A 12,679-nucleotide genomic window follows, 5' to 3' on the forward strand; every position below is an offset into this window, starting at 1 on the left:
AGGGGGAGAGAGGATCCCCTTGACAGATTCCTCACGAGGGGGAAAAAGTTATACAAGGGGAAATATTAAGAAGAATATAAAACAATGTTGAGGAAATAAGGGATTTGATCCAAGTGATCCATTTGTGGCAAAGCAACTGTTGAGAGACACTGAAAAAGGTAAGAACAATTAAACTTGTCAAAAGATTTGAAGAGGTCTAATTTGATAAACATGCCCTTTTTTTATACTTTTTAAAGGACGTATAACTTCATTTGCCCTGATAATCCATAAAGTATTTAACGAGCTTCCACATAACCCATTTTCTTAAGAGAGAATAATGTTGCCTATCGAGGCCAAAATTTTGCCTAGATGAAAAATTTCTTATTGAATCCAGTGAGAAAAATTTCAAAAAATATGGCTACTAGAGTGTTTGAATAATTTTTGTGATGGTGGAAATGGATTCAACACCATCAAGAATCCCTGAGCACCCAAAACGCTGAAGCTTGACAACTGTAACTTGGATTTCCAAAAAATTCAGCCAGAGTTTGTCAATACTTTGCCGAAATTTCCATTATTTTCCAAACAAAATTTTAGCCTCATTAACTATTCTAAGAGAGAATAAGCTTAATCTATTAATGACCTTTTTTTGTGATAATCTTATAAACCGCTATGGATAATGCAATTGCTTTGTCTTTTTGGAAAGTTAGATATAAATAAAATCTTAAAATCATCTTATGAATTTATAAAATTATAATTTAAAAACTCACATTATTACAAACAATACTGCAAAATATGAATAATTATCTTTTTTTTTTTTCTTTTTTTTTTTCAAATTTCAAAAATTATTTTTATATCCCCGATGGGGTGTCGGGTTATGGAAGCCACCAGTCACGTGACGGATGCCAGTTGTGTAATGTTTAAGGCGGGCATGGGCAGAACATCAACCCCTCCACCACACCAGAGTTAATACCATTGTGCTCGCTTGTGCGAACCGTTCAACTTGCCCTGTGTGCAATCGCTTCGATGTGATGAAGCCACTCCTCCTTTGGTTATATTTCATCCATCGTAAAACTCTCTGGTTGTCTAATGTCTCATTGTGTAATGCGCTCCCATCCTTGCTTGCATCTTCTCTGGCTCCTGGTCTAGGGTGGTTATTCATCCTATGCGCCTCGGTCGTGCTTCTAGCGATGTTCTCTCGCTTGCTCCTGCTAATTAAGAAAATTTCCCTCTCAACTCCTCTTTGGAGGACGCGTCTTCTTCAGCTTTGGATGGCTTTAGCTTCAATTTCCTTATGCTCGTGGGGTTTCTCGCCTTGGCATCTTGGAGGTGGCTTCTGGAGTGCTTTGTGCCAAACTTTCGGTTCTTGCCTTCTTAGTTCTGGGTCTGTGGGTGGTGTTGTTTCTCTTGGGGTGGCGGTTTTAGTTTTAGGGTGGCGCTGGACTCTGGGTCTTCTCGCATCTTGGCTCTTCCTTTCTGGGGTCTTTGGTCTCAATTCACCCTCTGGTGCTCTGCTACAATTGTCTGATATTGAATTTAGGGCATTACCTTTCAATTTCATCTTGGGTGTCTGATATTTTCTATCTGGCTCTCTCCTCTCGGTCTTTCACTTCCACTTTGGTCTGGCTTGTGTCTAATCGGGCGATGAATTCTCGATGGTGGGAATTTTTGTGTTGGTTATCCTCTTCCCTTAGGTTTGCGACAGGGCTTGTTTGGTTTTGGGTGGCAGGTGGTAGCATTCTAGGTGTCTCTTTGTTCTGGCTCCACGATTTCCCTCTAAGCTCCCTCATGAAGCCTAGCCCCCACTCCTCACGCGTCCTTGCCCCGACGAAGCCTGAAGGCTCTCACTCCCTCACTGGGTCTCGGGGTGGTGCCATATTTGTTCGGGGTGGGAGTTCCAAGCGAGGCACAGGTCCTTTGAGAGGCACTGGTCGTGGGGGTCATGGAATCTGTAGGGGTCGCAACTCTTTGGTTGCTTCCATGGTGGGAAACCGTCGTCAGATGGTTTCACAATTTGGTCGTGGTACAGGTGTAAGTGAATGTGGGTAGGGATGTCAACGTGTTACGACACCTCAGGGCCGGAACAGTTAAGGACGTTCGAGGACTTTAGGTTTGGGTGCAATCCATCTCTTCTCGACTGGACACCCTTGATCAAGCTTGCAAGGAGGAGCACGAGTTCGTCATGACCAAATTAGCGCAGCATCAGTACTTCAAGTGCCATGTTCGCAAAAGGGTGGTAGTGGTCTGGCGCGGACAAAATTCACTGATGGAAAAGGTTGAAAAACTGGAAACTTGGCTTACTCAATTTGAGCAACATGTCAACTGCATGTATTGCCCTCCGCCTCCCTAGGTACTAGGCCAGAAAACACTGTTGCAATTACCTCCTATCATTGAATATGTTCACTAGTGTGTTTCTTGTTCTTTTAGTTTTCTGGAATGTTAGGCCTCTTAGGCTCTAGACCTCTTAGCTGGCAATTTTGCTTTTTGTATGTTGTATGGTTATCGTATTGGTCAAAAAAGCTGGTCCGGGTGAGACCATATGCATTTTGACATCCTCGTATATGTCTTTTGATTAATAAAAACTCTTCGACTATATATATATATATAATTTCATTAAAAAAATTTCACTGGTTTTTTTTCTCCAATTTAAATATAATAATATTTTTAATAATAATTCTTTTAAATAAAATAAAATTCAAATTTTTTGGTTTAAATTTTTCATGAAAGTGTGATTTTTTGTTGTTTAAAATTCATTTTTGACTATATATATGGAGATTCAACACCCTTAAAAATCTCTAAAGCACTCAAATTGTAGAGAGTTCATAATTCAAATTTGTGATTCCAACCAAGTTTTGAGCAAATTTGACTAAAAGAAAAAAAACTTTTCTAAAATGGACTATTTTGCCCAGCGAAGAATTTGGCAATTTTTTAACACTCAAAGTGTTTGAATGGCCTTTTTAATTGTGGAAATAGATTCAACACCCTCTAAAACCCTTGAACACGTAAAACACTTATAACAGGGAAAGTATGGTAAATTGAAACACCAAATTATTCAAAATGAAAAATAAAATAAAAAAGAGGGTTGGACGTGGATTTTTTTTGGGAGGAAAAGATGTCCATTCCACCGTACGCCACACTCCCAACCTTTCATGTGTCACAGAAGAAATAGCAGAATATGCCCTTCACCCATTGAAGCACGACTTGAGTACGGCGAGGCAGCAGTTGAAAGCACATCCCATCTCTCTCGTCCCCATATGTTCATTCATTGCGGAAAGGGAAGGCCTCTGCTGATCTCCTGCTAGCAATGGCAGAAGCAGTCCGAGTTCAGTATTTTCACGGCCGTAATCCATGGCGTTTTTTAACGCCGCTGCGTCATCACACAACGAAATGGATGGGTGGGTCGATTGATTAATTAGTTGCGCCCCATCTGCTTTTCTTTTCACGTGTCATCGTCATGTGCATGGCTCCAGTACTCAACATTGTTATTGTTTTTGTCTTCATGGGTGGAAGAAATGTACACCATAATCAGAATTGTAAGGTCCCCCTCCAAACATGGAATCCTGAAGGGCTCCGACAGCGACAGAGCCAAATCAGCTATGTTGAAAATATGGGTATAGCCATTGGAGTAACCTTCATCAATTTTGTGTCGTTGTATGTGTGACAGGTCGTGCTCTGGACAGGTCATCTGTAGCAAAATATAATCATGATATATGATGACTAATGACAATGAAGAAAGTAGTTGATTTTCAAGAGGTAACCGAATCCTATGTTGCACTTTGGTTTTCGTTTCTGTTTTTTTTGTGTAGGAATTTAATGTTAAATGGTAAATTTTATTTATTATTATTATTATTTTTAATATATTTAACATGGAAAAACTTTTTAATTAACTAGATGGTAAAGTTTATATGATTTAAATTTATTATTTTTTACTATATTAAAAAATTCAAAACTTTAAAAAAAATTGCACATATTTTAAATGAATAAAGAAACTACGTAAATAAAAAAGAAGTTATCTACATGTGTATTGATTTTGTTTTTTCCTTAAAAAAAATCATCAATTTATAATATATGTAATTTTTTATTTTTATTTATTTATTTTTTTTATCACTTTTGTTCATTATAAGAATGGAAGTCTTTGCCTTGAGTATGTCCTAAAACTGCTTATGCTTGGCTAAAAGTTCTTTTTCCTCGAACGTAAGGAAAGAGTTGGCTAAAAGCTCGTCTTCCTCGAACGTAAGGAAAGAGGTTAACGACCGAAGACCCAAAGACGTCTGGCAGGAGTGAAACTCCGCCCCTTACGGACCATCAACGAGTAATTCTAGGTGCGTGGTTTTCCTTGAATAATATTAATGAGTCAACCTACATTTATGGAGAGCAACCAGTGATAGTTGTCCCCATTATTGGTTTGACAAGTGAGTTATCATAGGCTTTCCCTAAAAAAAAATGGAAATTCATTTTTTTCATTAAAAAAATGAAGTTTTTTCTATTAGAAGAGGAGGGAGTTAATTTTGTTCTTCAAGTTTTACAGTTTTAAAAATGGGTAGCTTGTTGCTATATATGTATTTACACATTGTAGTTTTAAAATGGAACATGCATTAATTATTAGTATAATTTTAAAAATGGGTAGCTTGCTGCTATATGTGTATTTACACGTTGTAGTTTTAAAGTGGAACATGTATTAACTATGAGTAGACGCAATAAATTAGTGTAAAGTAGTGATAAAAAATAAATAGAGAGAAATAATAAGAAAAAAATGTATGTAATGAATAAATGTATACGGTGAATAGGACATGAATGCTCAGTAGTAATGGTTGACCACGGTTTCAATATATAGAATTTGAAAACCATAATTTATGGTTTTGTGGTGTCTATTTATTCAATGTGAAGGTTGGAAGAAAATAATATACAAGTTTTAACTCATTGTTATGTTGTTAAAATATCTCAAAAATATTTAAATTAATGATGAACACTTTTATTGCGTCGAAAGGCACTCTACAACCTAGTATGGGGTAGTTGTTGAGGTGTAATGTAAGTATTTCAACATTTTTTATATGTTGGTAGAAATATAAATAGAGAAAAAATAAATTAAATGTCAGCGTCATATGTTTAATTAATATTCAAATTAATATCTAAATGTAAAATGTAAAATTTAATGTAATGTAAAATGTAAAATACAAAATATTCTCTATCACAAGGATGGAAGGGAGAGAGAGGGAAAAAGAGAGAGAGAGGGGGGAGAGGCAAAGAGAGAGAGAGAGAGAGAGAGAGAGAGAGAGAGAGAGGCGAGGGAGAGCGAGGGAGAGGAGTGAGATAGTGACAAAGTTGGAGTGAGAGGGCGGGGGGGTGGAAGAGAGGGAAAGAACGAGGGAGATAGGGACAAAACTAGAGAGAGAGAGAGATGGGGGGAGAGAGAGGGAAGAGAGGAAGGAAGAGAGAGAGGAGGGGAGAGTGAGAAGAAGAAAGATATGGAGTTGGAGGGGGAGAGAGAGGGAGGGAAGAACAAAGACATAAAGAGATACAGGGAGTTACAATGGAAAAATGGAGAGAGAGTGAGGGAGAGAGGAGAGGGGAGAGAGAGAGAGAGAGAAGATGAAGAAAGAGAGAGAGGGGGAGAGAGATAGAGGGAAGAGGGAGAGAAAGGGAGAGAGAAGAAGAAAGAGAGAGGGAAGGAAATATAGAAGGAGTTGGAGTGGGAGAGAGAGGGAGGGAAGAAGAGAGAGAGAGAGTAAGGGAGAAAGGAGAGTGGGAAGGAAGAGAGAGAGAGAGAGAAGGGGAAGATAGAGAGTGGGAGAGGAAGAGGGAGGGAGAAAGAGAGAGATAGATATGGAGAGAGAGTGTGTATGTTTGGGGGGTGAGATAAAGAGAAAAAGGAGGATAGACAAAGGGAGATAGAGATTTATATGGAGGGGGGAGAGAGGGAAGAAGAGAGAGAAAAAGAGAGGGAGAAAGCAAGAGATAGATAGATAGATATGGGGAGAGAGAACATGTGTGTTTGGGGGGTGAGATAGAGAGACAAAAAAGGAGAGATGGATGAAAATAGAAATATATATGATAGGGGGAGAGAGGGAAGAATATAGAGACCGAGAAAGGGAGGAAGAGGTGGAGAGAGAGAGATGGAGGAGAGAGGGAGGGGGAGAGAAGGAGGGGGAGAGAGAAAAGGAGAGAGGGAGGGGGAGAGAGAAAAGGAGAGGGAGGGAGATAGACACAAAGATGGAGGGGAGAGAGAGAGGGAAGAAGAAAGAGACACACAAAGACAAATATAGATATTATATAGTATTATATAATATTATATGATATTGAACATTATTAACCATAGAGGAAGAGGAAGTAAGGCTTTTAAAAAAGGTAAAAGAAGTTAGATTTAGAAAGCCATGAATATTTTGGTTTTTCATTGAAATAGATGCATTTATTTTAGTGCTGATGTTGATTCCTAATCGTATTTGATTAACTGCATTGGATGCATTGATTTCAATGTAGTTTTTGATTTTTAATCTTATTTGATTGCTTGCACTAGATGCATTGATTTCAATGTAGATGTTGATTTCTAATCCTATTTGATTGCTTCCAGTAGATGCATTGATTTCAGTATAGATGCTGATTTCTAATCCTATCTGATTATTTACACTAGATGCATTGATTTCAATGTAGATGTTGATTTCCAATCCTATTTTATTACTTGCACTAGATGCATTGATTTCAGTGTATATGTTGATTTATAATCCCATTTGATTGCTTGCACTAGATGCATTTATTTCAAATAATTAGATTAATAGTGTGCATTGATTTTAGTGTAAGAACAAAAAAATTAATGACGACATGCATTTATTTATGTGTTACAGTAATTTTGTCTCTTCAGGGACATCCGATAAAATTGGAACGATACAGAGAAGATTAGCATGGCCCCTGCGCAAGGATGACACGCACAAATCATATTATTTGGAAGGGGATGGATGGCGGGGATGGAGGCTCTGACGGCGTTTCGAAAAGGACTGGGTTAAGCCGCAGACCGTAGCACAGGACCACAGTTTAGGCGATGGATCGGGAGCTGGACAAGCGAATAGTTGACAGATCGACTGCGGCTTGCGACAAGGAAGAAGTTACTAACCGTCATGGAGGGTCAACAGGTAACGGACCTCGTGGATTTCACCGAGGATCCGTTCGAGGGACAGACAGTTTTCCAAAACCCTAGCCTAGCTACGTCGGGTTTCGCTCCACCGCTTTCTGAGGGGTCACGCGCACAGGATGTTTTCACGGTGGTTTCTCTGCCGGAACCCGCAAACACAGCCATCGACTTGGAGGCACCGCCCCTCTCCCCAGGTATTGCCCTTCTTCTCTCTTCACTCTCGCCCGATGCTCTGAATTTCGACCCTACCTCCTCCCCGCTTCCGGGTACTCCAGAGGTACAAGCGAACCAAGCGGGGATCGCGCCAAACCCTAGCCCGGATATAGGGGTAAAATCTTCTGGTTTCTTTGGCACCCCCACGGTAAATGTAAATCCTCCGAAATCCTCATCACAGTCTAGGGTTTCAGATCCGCTAGCTGAACATCCATCGGCTCCTAGATCGAAGAAGCGGAAAACAAAGTGTGTAAGAGCAACCTCGAAGGACATCACTGTAGAGTTCGGCAACCCTGCGGATTTTGAAGAAACCATGGTTATAGCACGTACAGTGCTGGTTGGACATGTGCGGGGGCGCACTTACACGACGGAAAGGCTGAAGCGATGGGTTAAGGAAATATGGGGAGGCATGTTTACACAGATGCCAGCAGTCCGGGTTCTCCCACGAGGGTGGTTCTCCCTTCGCTTCGCTCATGAGGAACACACGGACACCGTACTCGAAAAATTTTGGCACATAGAAACAGCACCTGTCCTATTGAAGCGATGGAATCCGCTCTTCGATCCTGAGCGAGAACAAATTGCAGCAGGGCCACTATGGGTCCGATTGCCAGGATTACCTATGCAATTCTGGAGAGACGAAGCATTTATCAGAATCGGTAATGCCTTAGGCACATATTTGGACCATGACCGATCCTACATTGACTCAGGGAAGCAAACGGTGGCTCGAATTCTGGTGCACCTGGACACTAGAGAAGGTTTGGAAGAGAAAATCACCCTGAAATCGGGAAAGCACAGGCGCTCACAGATTCTGGACTATGAAGGAGTCCCCTTCCGCTGCAATCGGTGCCATCAAGTGGGTCACCTCTACAGGGACTGCCCACTGGTCAATAGTCCTGTCAGCTCTCCAAAGATCTCGCCCATTGCATCCAGAAGGAACTCTCCACTCATTCCACAAGCGGTCCAGAAGCAAGCTGAACAAAAGGGCGACACCGGAAACACTGAGCAGATCAAGAAGGATGTGCCCTCCCCTCCCATGACTCGGGCGCGGGCAGCTGCTGCAGTCGCACAGGCATCAGGTACTTATCATTTCTCTTCCCCTATCTCAAATGAGAATTCAATTGAATTTTTAAATTCAGTATCATGTTCCATGGCGCATTGCATTATCCCTCCACCTCCCTTCATATCCTCCACTGCCCCCCCCACTTTGACTCGATCTCCATCTCCCCCATCAGAATCATCCCCCAGAAAACCTCCTCCCCATTCATATTCCCTTCGCCCTCGGACTTCTCATGCAGATCATTCTGACCCTCTGATCGGGCTAGGTATTGTTTCCCCGGGGATGGGAACAATCTCCACAAGGGGTAGGAAATCTGATCTTAACAAAGCTATCAAGCGCGCTGGTGTCGAAGTCGCATCAGGGCGACAATCCACCATTGACGGGGTCCTTAGAGCATCCAAACCCCCAAAGCGGGGACCCTCATGAAGTGTCTCTCTTTTAACTGCAGGGGTCTGGCTAGTCCCCCCAAAAAACTAGCCATCAAGCGACTTTTTGAGGTCGAAACCCCTGATATTATCCTTCTTCAAGAAACCCTAGGACCTGCTGAGTCCATCACCCTCACTCTCAGCCACATCTCGTCTCGATGGAACTACATTGCCCTGGATGCCAATGGCAGATCAGGGGGTTTGGCAATTGGCTACAACCCAAAAACCATCAGACTGGACTCTTCCTGGGGTGGTCCTGGATTTTTGGGGATTGATATCTTCTCAGCGGAACTAGGGATAAATCTGCGCATTGTCAACACATATGGGCCATGCCATCAGAGGGAAATATTCTGGAGACAGCTCCTCAGTAGCAGACTGATGTCCCTGGACCACATCATCTTGGGAGGTGACCTAAATTTTTCATTAGGTTTCCGTGAATCATGGGGCTCTATGGCGCAGAGAGATTCCATTACTGACTTCATGAGAAGCCTCTTGGAGAAATATGACTATATTGACATCCCTATGCAAAAGCCCCTACCTACTTGGAGAAATAGAAGGGTAGGTCGAGCAGCTCTCGCTCGCAGACTTGATCGATTCCTGCTAAAAGGACCTTTGATCCACAATCTCCACCGGTTCAAACAATGGGTAGGATTCGGAGGCATATCAGATCACTCCCCAATCCTAATGGAGATCATGGCCCCCCTCCCAAAGCCAAAAGCTCCATTCAAATTCAATCATCACTGGCTCAAGGATCAAAGCTTCTCAAATCTTGTATCAGATTTCTGGAAATCCCACCCTATTGACCGGGAGTCTTCGATGGCAAGGGGGTTTGTCAAAAATTTGACAGAACTCAAGCACATGGTGATAGAATGGGCAAAAGCAAAGAAGATTAAGGAGGACGAACATCTCACCAGAGTGGAAGAAGAGCTCAAAGCCCTCCAGGATGACAGAAATCTGGCTTTTGGATCTATGGAGGACAAGACTCGCTTGATTGAATTAGAAAACAAAAAGCAGAACATTCTAAAGCTCAGGGAGGAATCTCTTAGACTTCGGAGCAGGGCTGTCTGGCTCAAAGCTGGGGATGAGAATTCGAGATTTTTTCACAATTTTGCAAAAGGGAGGAGATTGGCAAACACCATATGGAATATCCCCCTGCCTGATGGAGGAGTGGAAGACACTTTCAACAAGCTCTCTCAGCTAGGAACTTCTCACTTCAGAGGTATCTATAAAAGTCCTGCTGGCACAAATCTGGCTGAAATCATCAGGGTGGCTTCGCATTTTCCCAGATTTGTGAACGAGGAGGACATGGATCCGCTCACTGACCCGGTCACAATGGAAGAGCTGGAGAGCACCATAAAGTGGTTTTAGAAGGAAAAGAGTCCTGGACCAGATGGATGGACTATTGAGTTTTACTCAGCTTTCTTTGAAATACTTGGCGAAGATATCCTGAGAGTGGTTGAGGAGAGTAGAATATCGGGGCAAATCTATCATGCTATAAACTCCACCTTCATTGCCCTCATTCCAAAATCAGACTCCCCTACATCCTTCGATGACTTCCGGCCCATTTCTCTGTGCAATGTCCTCTATAAAATCATCTCGAAAATCATCGCCAACCGGATCCGGCCTATTCTGTCCAAGCATATTGCCCCCCAACAGTTTGCTTTCCTGGAAGACAGACAGATCCATGAAGCCATTGGATCTGCCCAGGAAGCAATCCACTCCATCTGGACCAAGCGACTCAAATGCATTCTCCTCAAGATTGACCTCTCAAAGGCTTTTGATCGTGTAAGCTGGCTCTTTATCAAAATGATCCTCATTCATTTGGGTTTTCCCCTCCACTTCATAAACTGGATTATGGCTTGCATCACATCCCCTACGTTTAGCATCCTTATCAACGGTGCTGCTTCCCACTTCTTCCACTCCGAAAGAGGTCTTCGCCAGGGCTGTCCTCTGTCACCCCTACTTTTCCTCCTGGTGATGGAAGCCCTGAGTCGATTAATTCTCTCAGCAAAAAGGGATGGATCCATCAGGGGCCTAAAAATCTTAGATGAGTGTTTTCTTACTCATCTTCTGTCCGTCGATGATGTGCTAATCATGCTAGATGGCAGCATACAGGATACCCCCACCTTCAACGGAATCCTAAAGCTCTTCGCTCAAGCTACAGGGATGGAGGTAAACCGGACAAAATCTTCTATCACTCTGGTTGGCACTTCAGTAAATGAATCATATGCTGCAAACCAAGCTTTTCCTTTTGCCACCCATCCTCTGGACAGGGGGCTAAAATACCTGGGATACTGGCTCAAACCTACCTCTCAAAAGATCGCGGACTGGGTGTGGCTGGTAGCAAAAGTGGAGAAAAGGATCTCTTGCTGGAGCTTTAGATATCTATCCAGGGCCGGCAGACTAACCTTGATCAAATCTGTGCTGGAAGCAACTCCGGTATTTTGGATGGCGCTCGCTTGGATACCCCGGAACATTTTATCTAAGCTTCAGAGACTTTGTAACAGATATCTATGGGCTGGTAACAAAGAAAAGCACACCTTTGCTTGGGTGAGATGGAATTCGATTGCCCTCCCCAAGAAATGGGGTGGTTTGGGATTAAAGGATCTTCCCACTTTCACCTGTGCTCTGGCAGCCAAGATGGGCTGGGCCCTGATGACAACACACAGCTTATGGACCTCCATTGTCTACCACAAATACATTTGGCCCCTAAATGTGTTGGACTGGCTCAGACTGCCATCTTGGAACAAAGTTGGAATATCATCCATCTGGAAGGCCATGCTTCATGCTCTGCCGCTCATCAGGAACAATATTGTTTGGAGAATAAAAAGCGGGGACAGAGCACGCGTTGGTCTCGACCCTTGGAATGGCAGTGGCGGGAGACACTTGCTGCCGCTAGCCCTGGTCGACTTCCTTTCTGCACATGGCATTAAGGTGATTGCTCAGATTGCGGATCAGGACCACACAGACATATTTCACCAGGCTTGGAAGACTGCCATCCATCTTAACCTTCCAGAGAGATGGCACGCGACCTGGCAAGATTATTGTGCTGCCCTGATGGAATCCCATATCAAAATAACTGAGGGACCGGATGAACTGATATGGTATCAGGCTGACAGTGGATTGTACACTCCAAAGGAGGGATACACATAACTTATCATTCAGAAAAAGCCCAAGGTTCTTGACAGTTGGTGGCAGAAAATATGGAAACTCTCAGCCTCGCCCCGGTCAAAGCTTTTTACCTGGTGCGTCCTGCGAAACAGGGTACCCACGGGAGACTACCTTATGCGACGAGCACTGCATGGTCCGACGAGATGTGCTCTCTGTAAAGTGGACTCTGAATCCTCTGCGCACCTATTTCTGCATTGCAATTCTGTTCAGCAAATATGGCACAATATAAAGCCTTTCATTCCTTTCAACGGGGATTGGGGAGGTCCCGATCCAATCAGTGCTTGGATTGATTGGGACAAAAGGCACAAAGGATCGAAGGCAACAAACCTTCCCATTATTGTAAATTGGATTGTTTGGAAAGTTAGGAACAGCCTGATCTTTGATGACAAGGTTCCTCGATGGCCTCTCATTGAAGCCGACATCATCACAGCTTTCAATGAGTTACCTGACCCGCCCCCCCCAAAAGCCCGAAGACCAAACCCTCCACCCAACATCGATCCAGGCACCCCATGGGCATATTTCGATGGAGCTGCAAATGCTCAAAGCTGTGGGGGTGGTTTCATTCTGCACCTAAACTCAAATCACTCCTACCATATCAAAGCTGGCTTGGGGGCAGGAACCAACAATTATGCTGAACTCATCTCATTACGCCATCTCCTGCATTTTGCTCTTAGTCATCATTGCACTAGCATTAACATATATGGGGACTCTCAG

General features: G+C 43.0%; 1 protein-coding gene and 1 pseudogene across 1 annotated transcript; both read left to right on the plus strand.

Moving 5' to 3' along the window:
* The first annotated feature begins 6,822 nt into the window (after positions 1 to 6,822).
* On the plus strand, positions 6,823 to 6,913 carry LOC149191984 (U6 spliceosomal RNA; annotated as a pseudogene).
* Positions 6,914 to 8,791: 1,878 nt separating this feature from the next.
* Positions 8,792 to 10,162, plus strand: LOC149191985 (uncharacterized). The gene has a single exon (XM_089406795.1). The coding sequence runs from the start codon at positions 8,792 to 8,794 to the stop codon at positions 10,160 to 10,162; it is 1,371 nt and encodes a 456-aa protein (XP_089262921.1).
* The last annotated feature ends 2,517 nt before the right edge of the window (positions 10,163 to 12,679 follow it).

The sequence above is a fragment of the Pinus tabuliformis genome, chromosome 2_2, assembly GCF_031772625.1.
Source record: "Pinus tabuliformis cultivar Carrire ecotype Pingquan chromosome 2_2, CPIR1, whole genome shotgun sequence".
Classification (NCBI taxonomy): domain Eukaryota; kingdom Viridiplantae; phylum Streptophyta; class Pinopsida; order Pinales; family Pinaceae; genus Pinus; species Pinus tabuliformis.